Source organism: Brienomyrus brachyistius, chromosome 18 (assembly GCF_023856365.1).
Source record: "Brienomyrus brachyistius isolate T26 chromosome 18, BBRACH_0.4, whole genome shotgun sequence".
NCBI lineage: Eukaryota > Metazoa > Chordata > Actinopteri > Osteoglossiformes > Mormyridae > Brienomyrus > Brienomyrus brachyistius.
In genome coordinates this window covers 20,462,648-20,485,686 of record NC_064550.1, presented here as the reverse complement: position 1 = coordinate 20,485,686, position 23,039 = coordinate 20,462,648, and the positions used below count along the sequence as shown (strand labels likewise).

Below are 23,039 nucleotides of genomic sequence, written 5' to 3'. Positions count from 1 at the left end.
ATGCTGTTTCGGTTTGATCTGGCCTAGCTAAACGATGCAGCGTTAAAATTCATATCATTTTAAGATGCGTATGTGCTGATGCCATTCTGGTACACCTGATATTAATTCCATTAAATGGCAACTGTCATCTCCGGTTATTCTTAAAAGCACAAGAAGTAAATAGGACTTTGTGTGTGTGTGTGTGTGTGTGTGTGTGTGTGTGGATCTTGCACCCGTTTTTTGCATTGCAGAGTACCTGGGGAATCGCCCTCAAAAGACGCCTCTGTAAATAAAAGTAACAGCCATGACAGGGTGCCAGGGAAGGCAGTCACAGCTGACAAATGAAGATGCATCGCACATCCTGAGACTTTCTTTTATTTTTTTCGTTCCCGCCTCGCCTCGTTCCGGCGGCGAGACACTAAGGCCTTTCAGCCACCCCACTGCCTCTCGCTGCAAATTTTGAAGATGCAGCATCACTTAGTGAGGAAACAGCTCAGTGCTGCATATTGTTTTTTTTTTTCCTCCTAAAATCTTTTTTCCCCCCCCGCAACTGAATGGGTTATACGCATGGAAACATTATGGGTTGTTACCTTCTGCAATCCTTAAGGACGACTGAAGTGTGCTGTTTGGCAGAAATATATAAGATATCTCGCCTTTGGACGTTTTTATCGACGACCCGCTGGGTACGTTGCGATGACATGCACGTCGACGGTATCGACGGCTTCGGAAATGTAAGACGACGTGTTCAGTCAAGCCTGCTGTGCTGTCCATTACCCCCACCTGCTGGCCGAGGTGCAAAAGGGCAGCTGGGAATCGAAGCCAATCGGCTGTGCTAGAGCTCCCCGGCCAGAGACATCTGTTAAGCATAGCGCGTTTCATCTGCGGTTGATCAGTCCGCCGCTATGTCGCTGTCAGATAAGATTTCTGTTTGGCCGATCGTGCCGGCCGCGTGCTGCACCCAATGCTCGAGCGCCGGGGACCGTGCCAAGCTACCGTTGCAACGTGGTCCTCCCCCATCCGAGGGGAATGTGCTGGAAGAACACCAGTGCCGCTGCTTCCACCCACCAGGCCAGCAGCGCTCCCCAGCTCAGAGCGAGCTAAGTCCCCCACTGTTAGTTTTTCCTCGTTCTGTCCGATTTGCGCGTACGACTGCTTCCCTCCGGAAAAAGTCTGCCTGAGTTTCTTGCATGATGGATGACGGCTTTGGGGGGGTAGTTTCAGTGTTATGATTCTGAGCCTCAGCATTACAAGTTGAAGCTGATGTAGGGCTTCCCTTTAAAAAAAACCGGCATTTCAGTGCATTTCTTACTCTTAATATCATTCCGCTGACTTCCTTAGAGTCTTTATTATATTCACTGTGACCTTTGACCTTGCGATGGGCCCCTTAATACTATGCGGATGCTTGGGATGGGGGTATTGGGCAGGAGAGTCCCATCCTGAAAATCTCCCCCCCCCAAGGATGAAATGGTCTATCACATTCCTGTTTCCCTCTCCCGTTAATTAAGGTAAGTGAAGGACTAGCTTAGTCCCACCCCCTTTCTTACATCTAGGGGTCCTCTTCCCATGATGCTTAGCTTCTGATTCTTTAGATTCTTCTCGGATTCCCTCTACGGAAGACGCCTGACTGCCGCCACCACTCTCCGATTTCTCGCTAATGCCCTAACCCTAACACTTCACCGTCTATTTGTCTGCGTTTGTTTTCGTGGCAGCGCTGAGGGGTTGGGGCCTGTTGCTGCTGCTGCTGTCATTACACGTGGCGTTACGGATGGATGGCACATCATCCGCCAGCCTGGGGCTGCTCGCATGAGCATTCATGGATGTTTATGTTTTTCATATCGAGGTTTTAACAACAAACACCAAACACGACACGTAAACCAAATGCAGGTTTATACACATACATCCCTCCGTCTCCCAACCACTTATCCGGTACAGGCTGCGAGAGATATTCATACGTGTTTTTTTTGCATCATGCATTCTGTGTACATTACATAATCTATGTGCTACATTACAAGTGGCATCTGTAAATCTGCGGACAAAGGCGGGAATCTTGAGGTGATTTATCCTGCTTCATTGATCCCAGGCTACACATTTCAGGCTTTTCCCGGCCTGTTTAAAAGAGGATTGCTCACACGCCCACGCTGACGGCAGCGGCGTCGCAAGAAGCCTTACGGGGCTCATAAATGCAAAGAGAAAAAACTCTGCCTTCTGTTGAGCGTAAACACAGACCCCAAGGCCTGCTGGACCGCCTCAGATGTATACGGGCTGCCCGCCGCTTGCCATGACTGCTTTGGGGACCTGCTGTGCATAACGGGGGCCTTGACCTCACCCCCAGCCCCCTCGCCACCAGCTTCAAGAAAAGCCCCCCAGAGGCTTAGGCCTTTCACACCTCGCTGTCCGTGGGGTCAAGCCGGACAGACGCCGGGGGCGGGGCCTGGGCATGAGCGGGCTGGTGGTGGCGAGGGTGTGGGGGGGATGTGTCCCTATTTCGGACGTCAGGCCTTTTATTAAAACGAGCCTGATTTGGCAGACGTGGTCGGCGGGGTCTGGCAGGCCCCGCCGGAGCACATCAGCTGTGGGTGAGAATCGGAGGCTGAATGGTTTGTGGCCTTGAATAGGCTTTGTGTCGCAGCCTGGGGGTCCCATCTCTGTGTGCTCTTTGACCCAGATATGATCTAATGGTTAGAAAAGCGTTTAGACAGTGGCACAGTGAAAGGGGAGCCGGCCTTCCCCCAAATCCCCATAATTGTGCTCACTGACTGGCTACAGCCTCAGACTTGCCTCGCCTGAAGGGCTCCCTGCAAAGGCCTCGGCCCTCGACGGCCAATTACCGCAGCAGCCGCACTCCGAAACAAAACATCCCTTTCTACGTCGCCCTAGAAGTCAGTTTTCGTTTTATACTCTTAGCAGCATTTTTTCCCCCAGCGACTCTGTTTTTGCGCGGGTGTGTGTGGCGGCCGGCATATTGTGCTTATGATGTCCTTGATGGAAAAAGGGATGGGGATGGATGAAGATGGTGCTTTATAATGAAATGATGATGTTTTGGATGTAGCTGTGTACATGTGGTGCGTTTCCTCTTTTTGATGGTCGTTTTCTGTGTGTGTTCGTGTGTGTGTGTGTGTGTGTGTGAGAGAGAGAGAGAGAGAGAGAGAGAGGGAGAATCTGTATGTATTACATAAAGGGTGCCCTATGTCCCCACAAACTAATAAAAACCTAATACTTCTTACCTTGTGGGTATATTTTCTGGTCCCCACAAGGAAAAACTCAATTTCCTGCAATCAAAAAATGTTCTTTTGGTAACCAGTGGAGAGTTCCCATCAAGATGTATTCATGGACTGTGTGTATTATGTGTAAGTTACAATGTGATAAAAACCTGTTATTTTGACGTTATGGACCATTTTTTCGGTCCCCACAAGGGGAAATTCAGTTTTATAAAAATTTGTGGCAGTAATCAAAAACCTGAATATGTCAGAAGTCTTGTATTTTGTTTGGTTACTTATGGTTAAGGTTAGGACTGGGTGGGGGTTAAGGTTGTCATTGTTGGGAATGGGGAAGAGTTTTCCCTATAGAAATCAATGGACAGTCCCCACAAATATATGAATACAAACATGTTTATGTGTGTCATACAGAATAAGTATATAATGCACTGATTGAATAATACCGTCAAATTTCCAGACTTAAGGAATCATGCACATTGGAATAGAACCCCTTCGAGTTTCTTGCATTTTCGTCAGCTTTTGAATATTTTAAAAATCATGTCATGTATTATATATACATGCCGTTTTCAGATTGACACAGGTGAAAGGTTTTGTTTTGTGTGTTTTTTTTTAATAAACATTAGTATTGTGAGCATCTTGGACCGTGACCAAGGGCGTATGTTTGGGTCCGGACCGGTCCCTACTAATACTGTGGGAGTACCGTGTGTGTTGAGGGGGCTGCGGGTTCAGAGGTCATTTGGTTCCTACCAATGCTGAAGCCAAACTTACGCCCAACACTATGGCGGCTTCTCCTGCGGTCGCAGCTCCGCTCAGATGACGCGGATCGTGATTTACAGCGAATCGCAGTGTGGCGTCTTATATTTACTGAACGACAAAACACCCCAGAAAAAAGTGGAAAGCTTACATTTTATTCAACATTACATTAGGCCTATTATTATTATTATTATTATTATTATTATTATTATTATTATTATTGAAGGTTAGTGATTGTTCTGAAACGCACACCGGGGAATAGTGTTGACTTTGAAATTTTAGCGCCTGGTTTTAAGTCGAGATCAATACTGGCCGGATTAGGGCGATGTTTAAACAGTTTAAAGACGGAGCTACTTTTCTTATCGACGCCAGCATCCACGGCAGTCGCCCTCCCTCCCCAACCCGTCATGTCGCTCTCAGCAGCGATGGGGCCCCCTGGTGGGTAAACTCCCATACAGCCGGAGTACATTTAGCGTAATATTTAGTTAGTTGAATTCACGGCCGCATTCCTTCTTCGCCCCGAAAATATATTGTGCAACCCATCAGAAACCATGGAAAATCGTTACATATAACAAGGAGCAAGCCAGCAGCAACAGACTGCAACAAAGTCCATGAATACTAAATAAATTACTAAATAATTTCGTAAAATAAACAATTTATTTTTAATCTATACTTTCGTATTCGGTTTTCATCTTCGGTTTTGTTAAATCCGTTTTTAAGACCAAAAAGCATCTAGTTTATATGGGGACTGTGAACTGCTCTGTATGATAGTCAGGTGTTTACACCAGTATCAAACTGACGCAATTCATCGGCGCAGCGCTGAAATGCAGCCCTTCCTGTTATCTGGGGAGAGATGCTGTTGGCACAGATTAACGCCAGTTTGAGTCTTATATCCCGAGACTTAAATATCTGTGTTTGAAACGAGCACGTTTATAATTGGATTGCATTATGTGCCCTTTTATGATTTAACGCGATTCAGACGAGCTCGGAGAATGAATCCGAGGCGCCCGGCGTCGTATCTCGCCCATCCTGTCATCAGCTCACGTCTCCAAGCCTGCAAAATCAAAACTTTACACACTTTTGACAAGACTTTTTAGTAGCACGCAGCAGGCATCTTACTGCTTATTTGCAATTATCCACTCGATTCTATTGCATTTAGCATAAAATGCATAGTATATGTATATGCAAACACAACGCACATACGACCTACTTGTATTTTGTCACTACTGGGCCTATTTATCATTTTATTCTAATTATATAAAAACATTCCTGATTTCAGTTCACTTTCGCTTTGCTCGGCCATTACCGTAAAAATAAGCAGCGCTCTTTTTGATTCATCAACGCGCGACTGTATAGCGCCTTGACTCGCATGAGTTTTTCTTTCCATGACCGTGCGTTGACAACAAGCTTTATAATATGCCGAGGCTCATATCGGTGTTACCGTCTGATGGAAGTCGAGAGTGCGGTTTTTGAATCATTAAAAAATTCCAATGAGCAGAGTCCCTGATTGCGTGCAGCCTTTTAGACCAGAGTGTGGAGTTACATTGATTGTACCGGGATCAATGGCCCCATTTACTGTTTAACTGATTTTTGCTTTAATTATGGACGCTGTCGATGGCATTTATTCAATCACCGCACACCCGCTGAGTGCATTTTCAGCGAGGTAAACTCTTTCCAGTTAGTACATTAGTGTCAGTCACAGAGGCAGGGACAGTTACCCCGATGATAAATACGCGCATCTATCAATGTTTCTACGCACTTTCCATAGTTCTTGTCATCTCGGCTCGACAGAAACAGGCCAGATATTCAATATTTAAAGACAGTTTGTTTATTCAAAACAAAACATTGCGTCCTCGCCTACCGTTACAGCTGCAGGTTCAGCTTCTCGAGAAGACAGAGATGCAACACAGACCTTCTCCGACTATCATAAACCTGACGTGGATGCAGACCCCTGCAGATATTTGACCTCCCTCCGTCTCTCTCACACACACGTGCAATATTTAAGCCACGAACAAGAAAGATCTTTTAAAAATTAAGCGGCAAATTTGTGTTGACAGTTATATCATGGTTAATGCAAAAGAAAAAAACTATGTTAATCATTGCCTGACACAACTAACATATTCACAACCATAAATACGGTATAAATGTTTTAATGGGGGGGAGGTTAAAACGGTCTTAAGGATCTTGAATCTTAAGGAAATGGTTGAGGGTATTATTATGATTAATATTATTGTTATTAAATGCCTAGCTGAGTGTGAAGACAAACTTTCAGTTTCCACACAAGTCATTAATGCTGACCACCTGCATATATATGCATAGTCTTTATAAATACTTGTTAAACATATATTAAAATGTACATTTAATTTTCATTTACTGTTAACGAAGTATCAAAAAATCATATTTTGCCGATTCCAAAACCCTACCGCAGCAATGGGAGCCTGTGCAAGTTCTCTCCTTTTTTATTTTATTTTTAGCTTTTCGGTGGCGTCTTTTTAAAGGTACATTTATACTTCCTGTCAAGCTCGATCGCTCCACCAATGCTTCTTTCCGCACGCCTGGATCTACAGATGTAGAATTTCTGCTGTTGCGTAAATCCTCCATAAATGCGCACGTGTCTGCATCAATCTGCATCACAGAGCCACAGTTTCCTTCCACTTCTCCAGCGATGCCACTCTGCTGTGAAATTTGGGTTTCGGGGCAAAGCCGACTCTACGGAAGCGTTTGAGCCAGCGCAGATCCGGGGAGCTTTGGGGCTGGCCGCCTTTCCACGCTCGCACCCGGCCGGCCGGCTCAGGCGTACTGCCAGACTGACCACAGCGTCCCCAGGGTGATGCTGTAGGCCAGCACGGCCACCAGGTAAACACGGAAGAGGAGAACGTCCAGCACATAGCCCACCTGCAGCCACTCCTTGGCGATATCGCGGCACTCGTCCCGTCTGTCCAGGAAACGGCGGATGGAGCAGACCTCCAGCAGGATGCTGTCCATGACGGGGGTGCTGTCCCTCGCCGGCAGGACCAGCCCCAGTCCGCGCTCCGAGTCCTTCCCGCCGTCACAGTTACGGTGGCTGCACCTGCCTGGGACGCGGTACGGCGACAGCATCACCAAGCGCATCACGCGAATAAATCATGATTCATTACAAGCAAGCCCACCTCCATGTCCCAGGTCTCTACACCGGATTAATGCATCAGCTATCCTAGGCTACAGCTGAGGGTCCGAGGCAAATCAGGGGCCCCGCCCAGCAATCAGGGCCTCAGGAAAAACGTAATGGTTAAACACCCCCACCTAGCACCTCGGTAACACCAATTAACAGATCATTTACGCTGCATCGTTTAATAATTATAGTTTCTCTTTCAGCTTCAAACCAGCCTAGGGCCCCTGAAGAAGTTAATCTGCCCCTGATCTGCACCCACCCTTCCCCACTTCATGAGCACCTCCCAGATCCTCATCGCTGCCCCTGCTATCATATTACCTAACCCTCCATCACCTGCACTAAATTACCATCTCTGAGGTTATTTACCCCGATACCACTCCCTCCCCACCCCCCCTCCCAGGTTCCTACTGGTGTTCAGGTGGTGATCTGTGCAGTGGGACAGGTCAGACCCCCGAGACAATGCAGGGCAGAACTTCTGCTTGTCCCGGATGCAGAGGAGCAGCGGAGCCTTCTCCAAGACCAGGCGCTTCACCCAGTCAGGGACCGGAGGCTGGAGGTCTTGCTTGTGCACCAGGCGGACAATTAGCACCGTCTCCGTCAAGCTGATCACCAGCAGGGCCATGCAGACCACGAAGTAGACACCTGTTACCAAGGGAGACAGCAACTCAGGGTGAAAAGGGTGAGACTGACCTCACAGGTAAATATGTCACCCCCTAACTCACCCTACTGTACATGCAATGAAGTACACATCACAAAACACAACAAAAAACTGTTTTCATGCTTTACAGCTCCCAGTGTTGGACATTTTAGGTCCAGACGCTACAAATCCAGACCAAGATTTTGTTTCTACCAACCAGTTAGATACTCTGTGATTATGAGTCTTTATGCTGGCTGGTAGAAACAAAATCTCGGTCTGGATTTGTAGCTTCTGGTCCTGAGATGCCCAGCACTGACAGTTCCGTGTTCTCTTTGCTCCATCAGACTCAAAGCCACATTTATGGCACGTCACCTATGAGCGGCGTCCCGATGGCCGTGGCAGGCAGCGTGTCAGACACGATGATGAGGAACACGGAGTAGCCCAGCAGCAGGGTGATCTTAAAGGAGACCCGTTCTCCACTGTCGGGAGGCAGGTAAAATCCCACGATGTCCATGAGCATGAGAAAGATGCTGGGTAGCAGCAGATTGACGGTGTAGAACAAGGGCCTCCGTCGGATCACGACCTACAAGAAACGTTTACAGTTTGCAGGGCCTCTGGAGAAATGCGACCAGGATGAGTGGAAAGACTTTGACGTGATAAACTCCCTTACGTGAAACTTCATTTCCGCATAATGGTCATTCTCGTCGATGCTGAAGGACTTGTACTTGGACAGGATGTGTAGCAGCTCCCACTCTCCTTGGTTCATGAACACCCTCTTGTCCACTTTGACTTCTTCGGGGGTCCTCATTAGGGTGATGTTAATATCATTGACTACAGGCAAAAGAGGAGGGAACCTATATCAGTTGGTCAAGAGAAGTGAAGGTTCATTCCTAAAAACGTTTCCTTGGGTAGTGATCATTCTACCGGTACTTATAGGGAGAAACATTAACAGTGTTTGAACTTGTTTCGTTTGACATTCCAATTAGACGAAACCATTGTTACCATATATGGAGAAAAAGCAGGGGATACAGGGTATAGTGATGTGTACTTACTGATGTGCAGCCAGCTCTGGAAGGTGAGGCTGCAGTTCTGCACATCAAACGGGAAGTTGTAGATGTTCAGGCTGCAAGCCGTCACCACCTGGATGGGTTTGTAGTTGCGCACCAATCCGGTATGCCCCACGTACACGTATGGGATATCCGGAGACTTCCCCACGTCAACGCTGCAAGGGATTGTGGGATGGGGTCAAGTGAAGGAACAAGTTCCAATAGCTGTAAACTCTGTGATGTGTTCATACACTTGTTTATATACTGTTTATATGGTACTACCAAAAAGAACAGCATACATACAACTCATTGATGAGAATGTCTGGAACCCAGATGTTGGTGGTAGGAATGGACACTTGCTTCACGTCGTCAAAGTCTTCAGGGTTCCACACAAGGAATTCATCCACCCATTGCTTTTAAGATAAATCAACCATATTGGAGGGAGTGCATTTTCAGTTTAGATTTAGATTACTAAATGAGTTATGGTTTTGCGCTTATTTAGTATTAACACCAGTAGCTACTACTTTTGATTTCCAGTACAACTCCATCCATCTTATGCTGGTCAGGGCTGTAGAAGGGCCTGGAGTCTTGGCTACCCAAACTGCATGTTTTCGGAATGCAGGGAAATAATGGTGGAAAAAGCGTACACAACACACTACACCCAGCTGATGGGATCTGAACCCTCAACCCCCTGGAGATGGGATGCGACACTCTCATTGAGCTGGGGTATCTGTGCTAGGGTATTTGTGATAGATTACAGGTTCAAAACTGTCACTCCTATTCCTAGCTGTTATTCCTGAACAATAAGAAAGACTTGCTTCAATAATACACGGCAAAATAAATGGATGAAAATGCTAAGTTTGTAATCAGTAACATTTGTAAACAATTCGATACCAAAAATAGTTGCAATTCAGTCTCAAACCAAACGCCTAAATTTTGGTCCTTGTGTTGTTCTGAAACTCTTACCGTGTGTAATTCAGGCGCCTTACCTGTCTGTACCATACATATGTTGTTAAAACCTGATTCTTTTCATCCTGTATAGAAAAACGGAAGGTTCAGAGTTTATGAATCATGCTATTAATGTCGTATATCGGGACTTAAAGAGCGAACGGCACGTACCACGCTTAAGATAGAGTAGACCATGAGGTCGATGGCCACCATGGTTGTCTGACGCCAGTCTCTCACGGGTCGCACGCCTTTCTTATAGCCGGCGCTGAGATACTCAGAGAGGCGGACCAGCGTGGCGTTGGAGAAGCGTCCGGTGCCGTTTCCTATTTTTCTCACTAAGACCAAAGCAGTTGACTCTTTTCGCTAGTTAGACAGCGGGACTTTACAATGTGGGTAACTATCGCAGTTTCATCCATGGTCCAATGCTTTGGGCTAAATATTTGTATTTTTCCGCCATTAAATGGAAAGACATTGGTCATAATGATAAAAAAATAACTGAAATATCTGCGCCTTTATTTGCCATTCAAAGTTATCAAAACACGCCGAAATGTGAAAAATACACTACCACAACTTCAAAATACTCTTTTATATGCCTGTTTTTAATTCTGATTGTACGACGGTGGAACAAACGAGTTACCTGAACGTGCTTGGTGTGCGCCGTATATAAGCGCGCCGATCGCTGTCCATAGTGCTGAAAACTTCATTTTCCTTTTGGTTCTTCTTTTCTAGTTTTTAGAGGCTGCAGCCGCGCGTATATCAGTCCGTGTCACCTCGCCGCCCGTGAGCCTGACTGTAAATGCAGGCTTTGGCTGCATCTCATCCGGGGATCAGAGGTTCGGCTCAGCGTTACCTACACCGCAATTAATCATCAGCCCAGACCCGGGTGGGAGTGACGTCACCCCCATGTAATGGGTGCGTTGCGCCCTTCCTATGGCCCTAACCGAGAAACTTCAATTCACAATTTACATAGGCCTACGATCTATTTCACCAATAAATTAATAAGACATAAATAAATGATCTGGCAAAGTTACTATACAATTATCATGCAATAACGTCTATATATGGGAAACTGTCCAAATAAGAATAGACGAGTGATCAAAATTGAGGAAACGCCAAAGCATTTTTGGCATTGAATTTTAAGAATTCATACACGACGGTAATGTCTATAAACAATCAAAGAACGTTTACAAATATACATTGTACGATTTAAAAAGTAACTGGAATAAGGATTCCGGTTCTATAAAGATTGGAAGTGTTTCCACATTTTTGCCCACCAGCGTATTCCTAAGGGTGCAGCGGTTAATATGAAAACTGGCCGTCACATATTATGGGCTTCCTTTTGACCTGTTTAACACCCAGTGATCTTTTGCTGCATTTAATCGGCCTACATACATTTCAATTTTCATCTATATTCTCGCCTGCTTATTTACAGCGTATAAGATTAGCCTAGCTGAAGTATGTTAACTTGTGAGGTTGACAAAAAAACAATATACATATAAAGATATGATTAACTAAAAAAAGGGGGAACTCCAAAGTTGTAGATTTGGGTAAGGACGGTGCCAGTTGTTTGTAATGTGTGTGTTTAAGGGAGCGGCTGCTTCGGGGCGTATTTGGCCAAAACTAATGTTGAAGGCAGACCCACGCCTTCGATCCACTAGACAAAACTTTTTCGTAAGTCAGTGGTGTATTGCAACAGGAACGGAACCGTGTGATAAGGCCAATGTTATGTATTTTGAAAGTTTACTTGGAAAAAAAATATATATTTTTTTACTAATTTCTCATTTGCGTCCAGAATTAAATCAATATTTTCCCTTACTTTTCAGGTAATGCAGACGCGTAACTAAGTTAAAAGATGCCTTCAGATATGGATTACATAGGTCTGTATCTATAATTTTTCATGCTCGGCGAAAATGCTTTTCGGAGTCATAGATCTGTAGGCAGAGTGATATTAGAAGCCAGTGCTGGTCCACCTACCCCCCATTATCACTAATGTGATTAAACGGGAGATATAATACAGTGGGCGATCGGGGTGGGAGTTCGTTTGCCTCCTAATTAAGTCAGTTGGTGCCTCTGACGGTTGTGGCAGGAAAATATAACCATGGCAGGGTATCAAATGTATGAACCCGATTGTCTGACTGCACACCGCCGTGTATGTGACGCATACTTGGCCCTTGCAAGTAAAAAATTTGTTTTACTGGAAGCGGGTGGGGGTCACGTTATGCGATATTCAGTCGCGACCACGTAAGATAATTACTAAAGGACTAATCATATAAGACGGATTATCAGTACGGGCAGTTCCTCGGTGTAAGACTATACCTGGATGTTAATGAGAGGAGTTAAGGCTTCCTTGGAATGATGTAGGACTGCAGCAGGATGATGGCAATATGTAATTGACTTTTGATCTGAGGTGTCATCTCGCTATTATAAGTTAAAAGCCCATGGTACTGAAAAGAGACTATTCCTACTAAAATTGGGGAAAACGACGGGGGAAATTACACAGTGATAATTTCAAACCCTTTAATTTTACACTGGTATAGGGCATTTGACAGTGTGAACGGCCGTGCGTTTTTAATTTAATGATAACATTAATAGGGTGACCATTGACAGCATATAATAATATCTGTATTTCACATGTATTTGTAGAATGAAAATTACAGTTGCACTTAAAAGTATGCATTAAGTATTGTAATTGTTTGGGATCGTTGTTATCACTTCCCTCAAAGAACCCAGTTAATTTCTTATCTTGCACATTACGGGAAACCGAATTCACCGTGGAATTTACCGTTGTTTGATAGTAAATTGTGTGTACGGGGGCTACACACCAGAGAAATGCCTTTTATTGGACAAATATTTTTATTTTTTATTGTCAGAAAAAAATTGCCTTTGAAAATTATCACCTTTGAGACACCACAACAAAGCCTGCTTTGTTACAATTGGTTTGCATCACTTTGACCAAGTGATTCTCATAGGATTAAAGATCCTATATTTCTGAATCAAGTTTATTAAAAAAAAAAAAAAAAAAACAAGAACGGATGTTTTAATAAGCTCAGTTGTTCTATACGTGTAGCTGTTTCACGCCGTAGCGTGTTAATATGAGGAGCTATTAAAAATCAATTAGACACCCTTCAGCTCCTTGCAACCACCAGCAGAGGGAGCTGTAGAGTCTTCTCTACTGGGACCAAACCAAATGCCGATACTGTCAAAGAGGTAGAACTTGACCCCCACCAAAAGTAAAAAGTCCAGAATGTTTTATTTCATCTTTAGATTAAACCACAAACCGTCAAATGGGTTTTAAAGTGTTGGTTTTTGAGACATTTTAATGCTTTTCTTAAAACTATGTTTTCTGCCATGACATTGTTAAAGAAGGCCTACTGGTGAAATTTTCCTTTATTTTGTTATTATATGTTTTATTTATACACAGCTACAGAGGAAGTGACATTTTTCATTGCAAAGAGCTGTAAAGCGTCGCTGAGTAGCCTGCTCTGCCATATCAGTCTGTGAAACAAAACTTTTAATTAGTTTATTTAAAAGATAAATCCTGGACTAAATCGTATAATCCTTGGGCTTTTAATTCCATTAGAGACAGATAAGATTCTAATGCTTTGACTGGCTCCAGCCACGAGGGCGAAAAGATGCAATAGAACTCAAAAGAGACTAGAAGGGGAGTGAACTGAGCGAAACGTGGTAGTAATTAAAATTTATTATTATTACTATTATTATTACTATTATTACCACCACATGACCATTCCCTGTTCGCAGGGCTGGTGCAGAGTAACAAGGGGAGTACTGGCACTTGGTACTGAATAACTAGAAGAGTACACGCACCTGGTACTGAATGACAAGGGGACCTGGTATTGAATAACAAGGGGGGGTACCCACACCTGGTACTGAATACCAAGGGGGGGTACCCACACCTGGTACTGAGTAACAAGGGGAGTAACCACACCTGGTACTGAATACCAAGGGGGGGTACCCACACCTGGTACTTAGTAACAAGGGGGGGTACCCACACCTGGTACTGAATACCAAGGGGGGTACCCACACCTGGTACTGAATACCAAGGGGAGTAACCACACCTGGTACTGAATACCAAGGGAAGTACTCACACCTGGTACTGAGTAACTAGGGGACTACCGGCACCTGGTACTGAGTAACTAGGGGAGTACCCACACCTGGTACTGTTAAAAGACCTTTGCGAATGGGACTGAGGGGGGAGGCTTACAGGGGGTTGAACTACTTGGTGCCCCCCGAGGACGTGGTGCCCCTGTGCACATGCTCAGATGCCTATATGGTTAATCTGAGCCAGCCCGTTCATGGTTTACACCGACTCGTCTCAGTGCAACGTTATGTCAGTGGCAATTGTCATCCTCTGTTGCAAATTTAAAGGATTACTTAAGTAGTTAGGATCAGCGTGCTGGGATTATGGCAGAGATCTGTCACACAGGCAGAGCATGTGCATGATACAGTCAGATTAACACAAAAAGATGCTCTGAAAAAGACATCAGTAAAACATATTTGTGGATGGTTGTCTGCAAATATATATTTTTTTCTATAATACTACAATATACTTTCTTTAGCATATTCTATTTGTATACTGTGTACTTTTCAAATATGTTTGCACTTCATTTACTTGTCTATACTATGTACAGGGGTGCAATAAAGGCTGGGGGGGGGGGGAGTTAAGACGATTCCAAGGGTCCCTGAAGGCCAGGAGCCCTACTGGGTTGGGGGCCCAGTATGGTATGCTTTCATGGGGCCCAAAATCTCTAGTGGCGGCCCCTGACTCTCTGCTGTCTACTGACTGTGTGCTCTCTTTGCACTGTTTACTTGGCACTGCATTCTTGCTACTCTGTGCACCAGAATTTCCCCCTGGCATTAATAAAGTCAGTTTTGATCTTGATCTTAAAAGTAATACGTTCCTGTACTCTCCATTGTTGCAGAGTGGAAAGACAGACAGACAGATATCATGAAGCTTTCATTCATGTCAGCCTTCCCCACCTCCTGTCCTACTCAGCTGCGGATCCCTTCATCCATCCTGCTTGCTACATCCCAGCTGGTCCTACATGTTGTCACATGGGCTTTCTGGTATGGAGCGGCCAGATTCCTCTGCCCCCCCTACAGCCCCCCCCCCCCCCCCCACACACACACACACACCCTCACACCTCTGCTAAGTCCATCGCGTGACTTGCAATTTGTTCACAGTGAACATGGTAATATCATAACACGTCATTTAATCATGGGAAAGAAGATCACCTTGAGATGCACTGCTGGGTGTAATGCACTGGTGGGTGTAATGCACTGGTGGGTGTAATGCACTGGTGGGTGTAATGCACTGGTGGGTGTAATGCACTGGAGGCGCCGCTGCATGGGATTTAGGGGTGATTATCGGAGAATGAGACGGAGAGATCCGGCACGCCGAATGTATGTCATGCACATGTTTATTGGGTTTCTACAGCTGACAAAATCCAGTCAAAATACAACGCTGACCTTGATCACACCAGAAGGAGGCTCCATCAGTAATTTAGTTACATCTATTTCTCTGATACAAAAACACTTTTATCTGAATAACACTTATGGTGTATCACTACAGGTCTGATCCATAAAATGCCCTATAAAAGTCTGGCCCCAAACTCCATTTCATTACCATAAGTACATTTTAATTCCATGGTAAGACACTTGAAGGCATCTTATTGTAACTTTGGGTCAGTCTGCATTAGCTACTGGAGCCTGTTGTTTACCCATAGTATCTGCCATGTTAGTCAAGGTCGCGAAATCCACACTGGCCACTTCACACTGAGCTCCAGCCAATCCACAGAAGCAGGATGGTGCTGGAGTACACGGCCAGGATGAGGAGATACAGGTGGAAGAGGAACCTGTCCACCTTAGAGCAGAGCGCCAACCAGTCCATCTCTGTAGCACCATCACTCTCCATCTGGTGCAGGTAGTACTTGAGGGAGATGACCTCCTGCAGGATCTTTTCCAGCTGCAGGACCATGTCTTGGGGTTCACACAGTGACAGGAGGTCCTCCTCCAGATGGAAGTCAAAGTCGAAACCTGAAACGGCAGGAAGATTCACCAATGACCGGCGTCAGGGTCGGGAGTGTATGCACTTGTTCCCAAGAAAGTGGGCCAGATCACCATTAGCATTACACGTTGGAAGCACCAGTAACGCATGAAAGATGTGGCTTGCTGGTGTGAAGGGACATCTGTGTACGTGCATGAATAATGACGTGGTCTGTAAACGCGGCACAGAAAAGCCCGAAGCATGTGCCTACATCCTGCCAACAGAGGGCGCATCCACAAGCAGACTCCCTCTTCAGTAATTCCCCTAATACACATCTTTACCTTCACATTGATCCACCTCATCCAAGGTTTTCACAGAGGTGAAGGAGCTCTCATTAAAGCTCTGACTGGAAGATCCGTACTTGTCCAGCAGGCAGGCGGACACTGACATCTCCTTCATTTCCTTCTCGTTGTGGTGCAGGAGCTTCACCACCAAGATGGATTTAGCCAGGCTGAGCACCAGGAGCGCCATGCAGACTGCAAAGAACACGCCTGCAGTGGGACAAGCAGCCAAGCATCAAGTAGCTTCTGTAATGATCATGCAAACGCTTGTCGACGCTTAGCTAAAGCACAGCGGCACCAATAATTACGAATTCCCTGAACAGTGCTGGGACAGAGAGCCATTCCCCGAGGACACGTCGGCTTGTGATTTTGCGAGTTTTCCCTTTCTGATACTCCTAGATGAACACCAAATAACTAAAACGAAAATAAATCCTGATGCATTAACTCACAACCCACTATTTTCTCATGAAAAATGCAGCACCCTTCCGAACAAGGAAAAGCAGACACTTTGTAACATTCTGTAATATTGAAAGTGTGGAAAATGCTGCGATACAATGGAATAGATCAAACATGGCTATGTATGTCATGGAAAAACATTATCCTTTGACAGTCCAAGGCCAGTTGTCTGCCAGAAGTAACTGGGTGATCGGAGATTCGGGACGTCATTATCTCTACCTCACTCCAAGTAACCTTGGACATCTTGAAATGAGATTACAGTTATTGACATCTTCTTCCCCTAACTTCTGTTGATTATGTATTTTTGCAGTTAGTCAAGGTCTTTGCATACCGATGAGTGGCGTTTTGATGGCCGTGGCGGGAAGCTCGTCCGTCATGTTGACCCGGAAGACAGTGTAGCCCAGGAGGATGCTGGTCTTGAAACTGATCCGGGTGCCGCTGTTGGGCGGCAGGTAAAAGCTGATCACGTCTACGATCATGAGGAAGATGCTGGGGATCAGTAAGCTGACCACGTAGAGCAGAGGCCGTCTTCGGATGACCACCTGTGGGTGACCGGGGAGGGGGAGACGTCACTGCCCTGGAAAGCCACACACATGCTCTGTGTTTGCTTTGATTTCTAAAAACTCCCCAAAAACTCGGCCGCTAGACCAGATTAGGTATCCAGTTTGATGGACGCCATTTTTTTCATACAACGGTAGCTGTTGTAGTATTGAGGTTGGAATTGTGGATCATGATGACAGGAAGACACATTTTTACACGGTTTTACACACATTAGTAGGGGCTGGTGTGTAGCTGAATGAATTTACCTGCTATGTCTGTGGTTAAGAGGTTTCAAATTCAAATCCCAGGGTCAGCTGAGTGATTTCCCCATTGGCTCCCTGAACAAGACCCTTTACCCGTAATTGCTCTGAGCTTCCCTTCTCAGTTGTATGTCACTTTGGATAAAAGTGTCTGCTTAAGAAAAAAAAAAAAACGGATAACCAAATAAGCTTTTCTTCAGAGAAGGTTCTACCCGTGTCTTTGTTGGAAACACCTATTCTCAGAGGTGGAAGTTTCAGGTCCAGAGAGTACAAATCCAGACTAGGATTTTGTTTCAGTCAAGCAGCTGAGTCTTCTGTGACTGTGACTCTTTATGCTCAACTGGTTGATTGAAACAAAATCTTGGTCTGGATTTGTACTCTCTGGACCTGAACTCTGCACCTCTGCCTATTCTGTCCAAAGCAGTAGAAGAACCATTACAATGGCGTGATGCCTGCTTTTGGAAACCCCTACGATTTAAGGACTCCATCAAACCGCCTCTCCTCACTCTTCCCTTGAACCGTCACAGTGAGCAAAGAGCAGTTTTACAGCAGCGAGAAAAGAACAATGTTTTTCTTTTTTTTTATAAAAAAAAAAGCAAATATGGATTCCCTCAAAGGTTTTGCAATTAGGCCCGAGGTAGCTGTAATCGAGAAACCTTGCTGTTCCCCCTGCAAGGGGCCTCTCGGCATACGAAGGTTCGCCCACCAGCAGCAGCCGGCCGACCTGTTCCTCTGGCAGAACAAGATACTCATCGATCAAGTGCCAGATAGTTCGCCTCATTAGCATCGGTATGCTGTCAGCGGTGCGCCCTCATCTATTAGCATTAGCGCTTAACCCGATCCCTGACTCCGGGCAATCTCCTTAACACACTTATTGCACTCTGCGGACTGGATAATTGACATTTTAAAATCTGTCAATTGCTTTCGGATTCCGCTGTCATAATGACATACATGCTTCAGCGCCTCCAGTCAACCGCATGGAGCATTTAAAAAACACCCCCCATGAACATCGCATGTTAGCTCTTGTGTTGGATCTCCCTGCTTCGGTCAAGGCCGACTGGGTAAAAATGAACAATGAGCTCATTTTGAGGATCGATGGACTGGTAACCACACCTGAAACTTTTCACAGAAGCACCTTACGGAGGCCATGTGCTTCACGAAGGTATAACTCGTATTAACGTATTGAACTCGTATTAACGTATTGAACTCGCATTAACGTATTGAACTCGTATTAACGTATTGTCTTTAGCAGAGGCATGGTCTTATGAAGGTATCTGCTTCGTGAGGATGTGGATCTCTGCCGTTCCCGATTTTTCACTATTAGCCCAGCGTTGATGATGTCACCGAGGTTGGAAAAGTTATTGATTAAGGAGTCTTGCCAATGATTAAACTGAAGCAATGAGTCACTGCGGTCCACATGCCTGTAAGAATTTGCAATGAGGTGAGTTACTTTCCAGCAGTGCTTGTGTGAGATCTCACCCCCCTCCCCCATCAATAACCCAACACCATGACCAAGGACAGACTAACTTGGGCCGTAGCCCAGGACCCCAGCATTTATTAGTAGGACTCTGACAATGACTTTAGTCCAGATTTGACCCTGACCATAACCACAGCCCAAGAGACTTGTGCCATCAAACAGTTCACCTCCCCACCCCTAGGGGGCCTACGCCATCACGTACATTGAACTGGATCTGGGCGTAGTCCCGGTCCTCCATGTGGAGTCGCCAATACCGCGAGGGCACCGACAGCAGCTCCCACTCGCCGTTGTTCATGAACTCCCTGGTGTCGCTGGCTATCTCCTCCATGCTCCTCCACAGAACTAGGTCCACCTCGTTCACTGGCCAGGGGGAGCAGAGTGGGGCGTGAATGCAGGGCTGATTAAGACGCTTCTCCCTCAGCAAGGTTCAGTCATAAGACAGGCATGGCTGATGCCCTTAAGTAACATGCGTCTATCTCCATCGATTTAAGCAACTAATGAGTTAAAATGACTTCGTAAGGCTGCGGACCAGGAGCTCCCAAGAAAATCACCTGCAAATTAATAGCGAGAATATTGGGAATGCCGTAAAAATTCATTACGAATTCTTACGAATTACTGTAAGCTGAGGTCAAACATCTATTACTATAAATTTAGGATCAAGATCAAGCATGCATGTCCCCTATAGGCAACATAGGCGACCGCCTAGCGTGCCATTTGATTAGGGGGTGGGAAAGAGTGTGTGTGAGGGGGAAATCTGAAGAAATATCTCTGTTGCATTCCATTCCATTATAGTCATGTACACTAGACATCCTGCACTACTGAAATATTTTTAATATAGTTGAACTGACAAAATTCGTGCTCTACTGCTCAAGGCCGGTCCCTGCCACAGATGAGCTGAGTTGGGGGTGGGGGTGGGGTGGGGGGGTCACCTTGCAGTCACCTGTGTGGAGCCAACTGCGGAAGGTCAGCGTGCAGTTCTGCCTGTCAAACGGAAAGGCGTAGATCTCCAAGTAACAGGCGGAAACCACCTGGATGGGCTTGTAGTTCTTCACCATCCCAGAGGAGTTGACGTAAACGTAGGGCAGCAACGGTGAGCGGCCCACGTCCACACTGCGGGGGGAGGGGACATCTGCTGAAAGGCATTCTGGGATTGACACGGAGAATACCGTTTACCCATCATCCCGGAGGTTTGCGCCCAGTAACTCTGATTAACACAAACAATTGGTTTCAAAGCTCTTTCTCTTCAACTCATCTCCCTTGGAAGAGCTATTATGACGACCAAAGGTACGAAATAGATAAAGGGATGTTAAGCTGCATGTGCAAGGGCTCACAATTCGCTGATGATAATGTCGGGCACCCATATTGCATCCAAAGAAAGGGAGATTTCATTGATTCCGTCAAAATCTGCAGGGTCCCACACCAGAAACTCGTCCTTCCATATCTGCAAAGGACAGACGAGCAAATAACAGGTCATCACATCGGTAGGTCATCACTGGGTGCTTTTCCTAATCATGCACAACTCACACAAACATGGCTTTCTCACTGATCAACCAAAATGACCATCTTCAAATGCATCTTTTGTCAAACGTCCTGGAACATTTACTGTATGCATTTTTTTTTTTGCCTTTAAAATTGTCCCTGGCTGTCGTTGATGTCCCAAAGTACAGAACGTTGCTGTACAGGACACTTGATCCCGATTCATTGCTTAGTAATCAGATTATCAGAAATCAAATTATCAGCTAATGGGACTGAACATTGTTGTGTCAGTACACAGGATAAGATCTGCATTTTTTTATCACTGGAGTGCCCCAAATTAAGCCAGTGCATAGATATATATCAACCTGATTACCCCATCAAAAATGGCTGAAGTGACTGCATCACTACTGTTGCCTATATTTATGCACTGAGTGCATTGATTGTCCATATAAATTCTAGAAAATGATTGTTCGATACAAAAAAAAAAAAATAAAGGAGAAATACCTACGAACCTGGCGATACCAAATGCTGGTAGTTACTTTCTGTGTCTGTCCATCCTGAAAGATAAAACGAAATTATAAGCTGTGGTTTTTCAGTTCAGACATGGTGTGAAACGCTGAGAATTAACGTCACAGTAAAATAATCTCTGGAGTTAACCTCCTCACAAATGTTCTTCAAACTTCACCCACTTATTGCCGACCCTTGCCGCTCCTTACCACATCCAGCACAGACTGGACGATGAAGTCAATGTAGACGATGGTGGGGTTGGTCCAGTTCTGCACGGGTCTGACTCCGGAGTCGTAGTTACGCAGGAGTGTTCTGGTGAGCTGATTCAGGGTGGACCTCCTGGGCTTCTCCGGTAACGGCTCGGAGGAAGGAGCTACGGAGAACAACGTTACACCGGCTGCTGTCACCGATCTTCGCATCCAAGCAGAACATAACTTCAAGTATCCAGCAAATGGCTGAATGAGCAGGACAAGATTCCCACTTGTATTAACAAACACACTGTCAACCGTGTAATGTGCTTTCCATCATCTGGTATTTAGAGTCATTTCCCCCCTCCCAGATCATTTGCCTTGCATGTCAGTCGTCAGTTTCCCCATCATAAATACATCATGTGACACATTACATTGTTTGGTAGGTAAATGTCCCTAGTTTATGAGTAAATGGCACACGGAGGATTCCCTTGACTGAAAGCATACAGCTCTGAGGTTCTGTGTTTTGTATACCTATCATTAATATTCTAATCCTTCGGAACCTTATTTGACTGAATAGCCCATAGCATATTTACACTAAATTATTCTACCCTGATAGCGCCTTGTTCCTGTCATACAGAAGCAACATCCGGCGTGTAATTCAAATACGCTTTACTGATCTTCCACGACACTTCTGTTTATGACAGAAAGGAATGTACCTTTTAATTTAATACCAAGCTAATCAGCCTTATAAATGTTATAGGCCGGATGCAGATTAGGCTTAGAAGCACCGCAGCTTGTACCAAGCAGCCACATTATCCGTGGACAGAATGTAGACCCGCGCTTTTCGTGTATTAGACAGTCAAATTTATACATAGAAACGGTAAAATTAACCGCATGAATCATTGTGCTGATCCATTAAAACGAATGAATGATCCATTTAAACGAGCATCAACATGATTGCAATTATTCATTTACACATTGTCCTTATATTGTCCTACATTTTAAAATGGATGAACGTCTCTGATTAATGTGGAAAAAAAACATTTGTAATTATCAGTCACAAGTAACGTATCTTTCACCCTGCCGTTTTTGGTTTTGGACATTTTCTTTCCTAAAACCATTTTTTCTAGAAAGAATATTAAGTTAACTGTTTCGATTTGATGTGAGGGATCTTCCCACTGCAAAGGTTATTTTCATTGCAAAAGAAACCCAATTTCCCAGTATAGAGATGTACACGCTGCGGGTGGGTTACGGTAACAGGGATGTGACCAGAGTCCTACCTGATACCAGCAGGAGAAGCAGTGACAGGATGGGGGACATGCTGTGGCTGGACCCGGTGTCTTATCCACCGGGAAGCAGAGCCGTGTCGGGTCGCTCTCCCCCTGCGTGATCCCGAAGCTGATTGTGTGATTCGGCTTGTGCACCGGTACCCCGTCAGTCCGCGACCCGCAGACGGAGCCCGTGCTTCCCCTTTGCGCGCAACAAATAGTCTGCAGCATCAAACTTCTTTGCCTTCCCGTATTGAATTTCCGTTATAATGGAAAGATGATACCGGCGTGTTGCAGGAAGTTAACGGCTCATGGGGATATTGGACTACTTGTGCATCACTGGGCTAATGGAACAATTCTTGTTTGTGCTGCAAACCGGAGATCACGCAGTCTTAATAATTTTCCTCAGCTATATATTTTTATACAATGTAAGCAGACTAGGCCTATTAATGTGCAATGTAAGGGGCGCCAACTTTGGTCAGCGCGCTGGAGTGAGATTTTCTATTCGAGACATGTCTGCACACACATGGACACGCATTTACATGCATATAACAGTTTGATTACCTTGTAAATAATCTGTAGGGTTTGCAAACTACCCCAACGCTTCTGACGTAGCTAATTTTAGGTTTATAAAGGAATAATACAGGACAGGTGAGATTTCCTGCGTCTGGAAGCGTGAGTGTCACACCAGATGCGTGAGAACTGGCAATCCTGATTGCTCATCTCCTGGAAAGAACAGCAATTCCATACCAAAGCACATCGAGCAATTCATTTTTGGCCGTATTTTTAT

The 23,039-nt window shown here is 45.3% G+C and overlaps 2 protein-coding genes across 3 annotated transcripts; both read right to left on the bottom strand.

The window, feature by feature from the left end:
• Window positions 1-6,421: 6,421 nt before the first annotated feature.
• Window positions 6,422-10,208, bottom strand: htr3a (5-hydroxytryptamine (serotonin) receptor 3A). Its single transcript, XM_048984234.1, has 9 exons — window positions 10,200-10,208; window positions 9,901-10,092; window positions 9,771-9,815; window positions 9,085-9,194; window positions 8,788-8,957; window positions 8,406-8,566; window positions 8,108-8,318; window positions 7,507-7,740; window positions 6,422-7,021 (listed from the first exon to the last, which is right to left on the bottom strand). The coding sequence occupies exons 1-9, from the start codon at window positions 10,206-10,208 to the stop codon at window positions 6,738-6,740; spliced, it is 1,416 nt and encodes a 471-aa protein (XP_048840191.1). The 3' UTR covers window positions 6,422-6,737.
• Window positions 10,209-15,300: 5,092 nt separating this feature from the next.
• Window positions 15,301-22,453, bottom strand: htr3b (5-hydroxytryptamine (serotonin) receptor 3B). Of its 2 annotated transcripts, XM_048982762.1 has the most exons (9): window positions 22,262-22,453; window positions 21,000-21,163; window positions 20,796-20,840; window positions 20,139-20,248; window positions 19,748-19,917; window positions 19,010-19,167; window positions 16,862-17,072; window positions 16,075-16,284; window positions 15,301-15,783 (listed from the first exon to the last, which is right to left on the bottom strand). In XM_048982762.1, exons 1-9 carry the CDS (start codon window positions 22,299-22,301, stop codon window positions 15,518-15,520), a joined length of 1,374 nt encoding a protein of 457 aa, XP_048838719.1. In that variant the 5' UTR covers window positions 22,302-22,453; the 3' UTR covers window positions 15,301-15,517. The 2 variants fall into 2 exon arrangements, with proteins under 2 accessions (XP_048838719.1, XP_048838718.1); XM_048982761.1 differs by lacking the exon at window positions 16,075-16,284.
• Window positions 22,454-23,039: the final 586 nt, after the last annotated feature.

Coding starts and splice junctions, on each gene's coding strand:
- htr3a (XM_048984234.1), bottom strand. Junction 9,816..9,900: donor TCTACTCTATCTTAAGCGTG/GTACGTGCCGTT, acceptor TTTTCTATACAG/GATGAAAAGAATCAGGTTTT. Junction 7,022..7,506: donor AGATCACCACCTGAACACCA/GTAGGAACCTGG, acceptor ACCGCGTCCCAG/GCAGGTGCAGCCACCGTAAC.
- htr3b (XM_048982762.1), bottom strand. CDS start 22,301: ATGTCCCCCATCCTGTCACTGCTTCTCCTGCTGGTATCAG. Junction 19,918..20,138: donor GACATTATCATCAGCGAATT/GTGAGCCCTTGC, acceptor CTCCCCCCGCAG/TGTGGACGTGGGCCGCTCAC. Junction 19,168..19,747: donor CCGCAGTTGGCTCCACACAG/GTGACTGCAAGG, acceptor CCCCCTGGCCAG/TGAACGAGGTGGACCTAGTT.